The 7,367-nt window shown below is 46.4% G+C and overlaps 1 protein-coding gene across 2 annotated transcripts in view; it reads right to left on the bottom strand.

The window, feature by feature from the left end:
* Positions 1-325: 325 nt before the first annotated feature.
* The window catches only part of TATDN3 (TatD DNase domain containing 3), a 21,536-nt gene continuing 14,494 nt past the window's right edge, over positions 326-7,367 (bottom strand). For both annotated transcript variants that reach the window (XM_019549452.1, XM_019549453.1), the window contains exon 10: positions 326-939. In XM_019549452.1, the coding sequence (XP_019404997.1) occupies positions 724-939 (216 nt within the window). In that variant the 3' untranslated portion in view covers positions 326-723. The remainder of the gene's footprint in view (positions 940-7,367) is intronic.

Raw genomic sequence — 7,367 nt, 5'->3', positions numbered from 1 at the left:
TGACCAACAGGAGCTCTGTGGTCAGGAGCCCTTCTCTGTTGGTATCACTATGTGTAGATGTTGTGAAGGGGGAGGTTTCTTGGAACAGTTAAGTTGGTAAAAGGTCTGATGGTCCCCTAATCCAGTGGTTCTCAACCTTTTTTGCACCAGGACTGATTTGTAAACATTGATGTCCAATCTCAGCCCAGTCCCCCTCACTCCCAACCCACTGCCCCACATGCCCAGGCCCCAGCCCCACACATGCCCAGAGTGGAACTCTGCCAGCCTGCAAGGGAAACCCCAGTGTTTCCCACATTTTTCTCCTTTAAAGGAGAATTGATCTTTAAAGTTTGTTGATCCAAGTTTGTTTCCAATCGTTTCATATATTCTTGTGACCCACTTTTGGGTCATGACACATGGGTTGTGAAATGCTGCATCAGCATAGCTTTGCCAGCAAGCTTTGTAGTGTAGGCCAAGCCTAAGAGTTAAAACCACAGGTGCCATTCCTGGCTCTGCCATGGATTCATAAGGACCTGATTCCACACTAGTAGCCTAATTATCATTTATACCAGTTAGTAGTAAGTGTAACATGCTAGCAGTTCAGAACAGGAGTATTTTATACTCATTGGGCACTGATATAAATGAGAACTCAGAAAGGCCAGGTGGTGGGAAATTGGACATGATGGCAAGCAACATTGTGGCCAATCAATTAATGTCTCTGTTTCCCTTTTTCTGTGAGTGAAGTCAGGAGAGTAAAAATCTACAGCATTGTGGGATCCAGATAGGACAAGTGCTGGTAAGGGTTGTTTTAAGGGATAAGTGGGTTATTATTTCTTTGATAGAAAAGACATCTTTGTACTGAGAAAAGGCACATAGCAAAACCAACCTTTCTGCTAGACTGATCACTCTCTCAAATTCATTTACCTGCTCTGTCATGGAAACAAAGGCTTGAACTCCAGCCTGGATGGAACAAAAACAAGCATACACAAAAACAAGCATGTCACCAATGAAATGTATGCTTCCAACTGGTTATTGATTTCAGTTTACAGAATGCCTGACTATTCATCAGAAGACTCACCTGTGAACTGAAAGCACCTTAGCTACAGATATTATTTAAAAAAAATCAGAAAAGTGATTTCTAAAATGAATAATGGCATCTTCTCAGTCATAGAGCCAGGCAGGACTGAACACAAAAATCCTCTGTGGTTATAAATTCTGCCACAAACAGCAAAAGGAAATAAGCTCATGTACCTGTTACACTTCCTCTGGCCGGCCCCTACTTGTTAGCTTCATTCACAAGGTAGCAGTTGGTCTTGAACTAAGGTGCCCTTCTGCTGCAGTCCCCTGCCCATGTGATATTGGACTGCAGGATGGGGACCCAAAGCTGACAGCTCTGGAGTGAAGCGGTGTTAAATATTAGTCTTTTACTATATGCTTGTAATGGGCTTAGCACAATGGGAACCCTAACTGGCTGTGGCTTCTACCTACTACAGTCAAAGGTTAAATCTCAGGTCTGCCCAAGGTACACTAGTTTCCCTAGTGTAGAAGGAGGTGATGTGACTATCAACACATCCAGCCACCTTTGAGCTCAGAGCCTGAACAGGGTACCTAGCACAGTCTGAGGTTTGAAACTCATGCCTTCTGGTATCCAAGCAGATACTATGGTTGAGGACTTCTGGTTGGCACAGAGTATTTAAGAGGAGTTACAGAGGTTTAGGATCTTTCAATCACATCATTTACACCCTGCAAGAGAAGAATTTTTCTGTTATCCTGCAAACTACAGCCCAAACTGCTTTTCAACACTCAGTGGAAGGGCAGTGTTTGAGGCAACAGACTGGATCTCAGAACATGTTGGCCTCACCTCTGGCAGGGCTTCCTGTGCCTTGGGATAAGTCACTTAATTTCTTAGTGCTTTCATGTAGCACTGTGTGAGGGACAGAATTTGTCTTGTGTTGTGAAAAGCAAAGTTCATTCATGCTTCTATATCATACTGGGATGCTAGGGTGACTGCAAAAGTAGCAGGGTCACTCCATGAGAAGCCAGTGGCATAACCAAGAAGGAAGGCCAGGTCCCCTGACAGCACAAGGCTGATCTCCCTCCCGGCTCCCATTCCTATGTCTGGGACCTGCCCCAAGCACTTTTTCTGCCACCTCTGTGAATTAGGTTGCTCAGACACTGGGGTATTTCAGATCCTCATCCCACACCAACACAAATCTGGGGGGTGCTAGATATCTCTGTACAAACATTCAGGTGGTAATGCTGGAACAGGGCTTAGCACAGACACGGGTACATTTAGCATCAGCATTTACAGGGCTGAAAGGATTTGTGGGATTCACCCATTTGTCTTTTAAGGATACATTCCAAGAAACCCCCTCCACAATGACTTCCCCATCAGGCACCCACCCTGAAGCTGGGGCTGCCATTGGCAAATAAAAAGGCAGAGGTCCAGAATTCTGCCTCTGTTTGATTAGTGTCTAAGGCAGGGATAACAAGCCTTTGACTGTTGGGAGACAATAGGGATTGCTGGGAAAAGAGTGCCCGTTAGGTATAAATTGCATTCTATCAAGCCTACTCCCCAGCAGAAACGCTCAGGTGCGGAGGACATAGCAGAGAAATTAACCAAGCACCTAGTCCTCTTTTCATTTCAGTTACACAACAGATGGATCTCGCTGCATTTACTATGCCCTGGGAGGTGTCAGGTCCTTTGTGCCGTGACAGGCAGCTCTGAATACTCAGGTCGCTGAGGAGAATGATGTTGGCAGCCTATCCAGCAGACCTGATGCTAGCCTCTTTGCATCTGCTGGCTCACTAATCAGATCCCCTGCACTGGCCTTCCTGCCTTGGAAGGTTACAGTTAAGTGGCGGGCCATGAAAGGGGGACCCAATCTTGCCTGGGGAAGGGACAAATCAGTCAGAGGAAGGGACATTCCCAGTGCCCACCTGTGCTTGTTTGCACAGTGGGAAGGGAGTCCACAAAGGCAGCCTAACCCTACCTTATTTTGGCCCTGGGCTTGCAGGGCTGTTTCAGGATTGCCAGGCACCCCGAAGCTCCAGGGGGGCTAGCTGGGTTGTGTGAGGAAAATGCAGAGCCCTGGCAGCACTCCTGAAGCTATTGCAGAGAGTGGAAATGTCTCCCTCATGTAATTGTTGGGGCAGGACACCAGCCAACCCTGCCCAAACTGCACTGTGGTGAGGTGGCAGTGGCAGTCAATACAGTAACCCCTCACCATGGGCATGGGCTACCTGGCTCATCCCATGCCTCTGAATTGTGACTGCAGCCCAGCACCGGGCTTTTCCCCAGGCAACAGTGCAAGGCTGCTGCCTTCCTGCCCTCCAACCAGCATCTCTCCAGGACTGGGAAGCATCCAGTCCAGAGAGGCAAGGCGCCAGGAGCACAGCCTGGCTTCTCATGCAGGGGAACACCCTTGCACCCTTGCCAGCAGTCTCTTTTTAAGCACACCAGCAGCCTGTGTGCAGAGGGATCCTGGCAGCTTAGAAGTTGCAGACAACTCAGTCGGGGCCAATCTCTTGGGTAGGCATTGCTCAACCTAGGCCCTCACACTTCTCAAGTGCCTCTCTCATCCCCTTCCCAATCTGCTGCCTTCCATGTGCTTCCCTGCCCAATTTGGTGCTCTGCTTTCTGCCCTACTTGCCCTTGTGCTATCTGCTGGGTGCCACACACACCAGCTGCCCATGCCATTTACGGCACCCATGCTGCAGGTTTAAAGCAATCTGCTCCAGCTCCCCATCCCTGCTTTAAAGCAATCATTTTCAAGGAGGCCAGAAATAGAGTATTTCCCCAGTCTTGTTAATCAGATGGTGGAAGTGAGAGATGCTGGATGCACTAAACGATCTGCAGTTGTAGGTTCTCTCTGAATTCTATAGTTTCCAATATCTACCCCAGACCCTGCAAACCTTTCAGCACCTGCCCTAATTTCTCTCAGGAGAGTAGAACCTGGACTTTAATGGAACCACTTCCTGAGCATTTTTATGTCTGCCAAAGCCTTTCCAGACTAGCCAGGAACTTAACAGTCAAGTATTTTCACCATCAACAACAGCTGCAGCAGTACTGATGTTACTATTTGCCGATGCTGAGTTTCTTTACTTTGTTTTCTTCCTTTTCAATACAATCTTCTGCATTAGATGTGGGGCTGGTCCACAGATGGCTTTGTACAAGTATGGCATTACTGGTTAGAGACATAGTTAGTCAGGTTCATCCAAAGTCTGCTAGAAGGCAGGGTAGGTTCAGCTGAAGTCAATTATTTGTTAGAACTAGGATTTCCTTTCCAAAACTTTTATATTGGTCTGATATATATTCCATATATATAAAAGGGTTAGTCTGTCCATCTGCGTCTGTCTATCTGTCCGTAACGTTCCTGGAGCACTATGATTGGTTGTTTTGGAAGACAATCACAATGCTTACTGAAACAACCAATCAGTGTTTCACACAGACAGATGCACACTGACAGCTGGACGCAGAGTGGAGGGGTGGTGCGTGGCTAGATACCGAGCAATAGCAGTGGCCACCACGTGCAAGCTTCCCTCCCCCACTCCTGGGAGGCAACAGGAGCGCAGGGTGATGGCGCATGGCACACCATCACTGCCCACCCCCACCCCCAGGTCATTCTTGATGGGCAATTCGCTAGCACCTATACAAAGGCACAATTGCTTATTTACATATGGAAAGGGAAACAAACTATCCCAGTATCAGACACCTTGCATAACTGCATCCAAACTAGGGCGGTCTGGGTTTCTTAGTATACAATTGTTTCCTTACCCTTACCTCTTTTTTTTTTTTTAATTTTAAGTATTAAACAATATCTCCACACATAAGGCTGGTTCAAAAGCATTAAGACAAGTCTCAAATCTTGGTTTTGAACACTACATCAATAGAGATTGCAACTGTACAGGTCTTTCACATCCTTGGGAGTTGAGAGAGCTCACAACCTCAACATGACTTGTTGGAGGCACCTAGTCGGACACCTTCAACTTAAAATTCAATCAATTTTAATTTAATTTTCAATTAAACATGTATATAGCACTTGCAGCTATAAGTCCTCCCAGTCTTCAGCATTCCGTGGAGCTTTACAGTCAGGAACATCCTATCTTTAAGAACATTTTTACCATTCAGGAATAAGGGATTCATCAACAATGTGATCCCTATTTTCAGGAAGGGGAGGAAGGAGGATTCGGGTAATTATAAGCCAGTTAGTCTCACTCTATCCTTAGGAAAACCTTTGAAAAAATTATCAAGGATCACATTTGTAGGAGCTTAGCAAGAAAGCAAGAAAAATAATGCTGAAGGGCAACCAGCATGGGTTCATAGAAGGTGGATTTTGCCTGACTAACCTTGTTACTTTTTATGACCAGGTCACAAAATACTTAGATGCAGGAGTCAAGGTAGATGTCATCTACTTGGATTTTAAGAAGACCTTCAATACGGTATCTCAGCCTATTCTTATAAACAAACTGAGCGGCTGTGACATAGATGATTACAGTCAGGTGGGTGGCAAATTGGGTCGCACCCAGAGAATGGTGGTGGACGGGTCAGTATCGACCTGGAAAGATGTGGGCAGTGGGGTCCCCAAGGCTTGGTCCTTTGACCGGTGCTATTCAATGTCTTCATCAAAGACTTGGATGAGGGTGTGGAGAGCACTCTGTCCAAATTCGTGGATGACACAAAATTATGAGGTAAAGTAAACACACTAATGGGAAGGGATCGAATCCAGGTGGACCTGGACTTTGGCAAACTGGGCAGAAAAGAACAGGATGCAGTTCAACAAAGACAAATGCAAAGTGCTACATCTAGGGAAAGGGAAACACCAACACACCTATAGGCTACGGGATGACCTTCTCAGCCGCACAGCAGCAGAAAGGGACCTTGGAGTCATAGTTGACTCCAAGATGAATATGAAACGTCAATGTGACAAAGTAATCACTAAAGCTAACCACACTCTATCATGCATTAGCAGATGCATCACGAACGCATCCAGGGAGGTGATACTTCCCTTCCGCTCTATGTGGCATTGGGCAGGCCGCATTTGGAGTACAGGAAGTCCTCGGACTTACGACACAATTGGCTCCTGAAAACTGCATCTTAAGTCGAAACGTTGTAACTTGGAACCAATCTTCTTATAAGAAACGATATTATAAATGGGGGATTGGCTCCTGAACGAAGGCTCAATACCTTATTGTCACCAAAAATATCTCAGAATTTTGTACTTGATCAATTATAGATGAGTAATATAGCTACATTAATGTATTTATATTGTAAATAGCAATCATATTGATTTGGAAGGACTTCTTTGAGGTGACTTTTTTGGTTGGACTTTTTGAAGGGCTCTTGGTTGGAGTCCTCTCAGGAGTCTTGGCTGCAGGTTTTTCTGGAGCCTCGTCTGCTTTCTTAAAGAAAGTGTCCAAGGAAGTTTGGACAGATGTTCTCCAGGGAGATGGGCGATGCAGCAAACTTGTTTGATGGCATGGTGTCGCATCAGATCAAGCGTTGTACGTCAAAACTGATGTCATAAAGTTGAAACAGGGTGTCAATTTATAAATGTTGTAAGTGCAAAATGTTGTAACTCAAAACATTGTAAGTCGAGGACTGCCTGTACTGTACTGCATCCAGCTCTAGGCACCGCACTTCAAGAGGGACGTAGATAACCTTGAGGGGCCTGCAGATAAGGCCCTACGAGGAGAGACAAAGGGACCTAGATCTCTTCAGCCTCTGCAAGAGAAGGCTGAGGGGGGATCTTGTGGCCATTTACAAATTCATCGGGGGGGGAGGAACAAGAAACTGGAGATGTTTTGTTTACCACGGAATCCCCTGAAATCACCAGGAACAACAGCCACAAACTAACAGAGAGCAGATTTAGATTGGATATCAGGAAGAACTTCTTTATGGTAAGGGTTGCCAGAATCTGGAATGGGCTTCCAAGAGAGGTGGTGCTCTCCCCTACCTTGGGGGTCTTTAAGAGGAGACTGGACAAGCACCTAGCTGGGGTCATATGACCCCAGCACTCTTTCCTGCCCAGGGCAAGGGGTTGGACTTCATGCTATACTGAGGTCCCTTCCCACCCTAACAACTATGAAACAGCTGGAGAAACTAAACTAGGTCCTGATCCTGCCATCAGAACCTCAAAAGCAGATTTAAGCACCTGTGTTTTGCAGCTGTAGTGACGTCAACAGACTCTGAGTAAGATAAAAATGCTGTAGTGCAGGGGTGACTGGTGGGCAGGCCAAAAGCCCTATATCCACTCCTATACTTCTGTGCCGTGGCTTAGTGTGCAACCCCCCCACCCAAGGCACCGCCGGCCCGCTTGGCAAAAAAACTGCCCTGTCCTGAGCAGTGCTGAGTCAGGGGCCAATCTCAAGAGGTGCATGTGCCCCGC

Source organism: Crocodylus porosus, unplaced genomic scaffold (assembly GCF_001723895.1).
Source record: "Crocodylus porosus isolate Cpor-Errol unplaced genomic scaffold, CroPor_comp1, whole genome shotgun sequence".
Classification (NCBI taxonomy): Eukaryota; Metazoa; Chordata; order Crocodylia; family Crocodylidae; genus Crocodylus; species Crocodylus porosus.
Note: the sequence above shows the minus strand (reverse complement) of the source record. Positions and strands in the feature narration are given on the sequence as shown.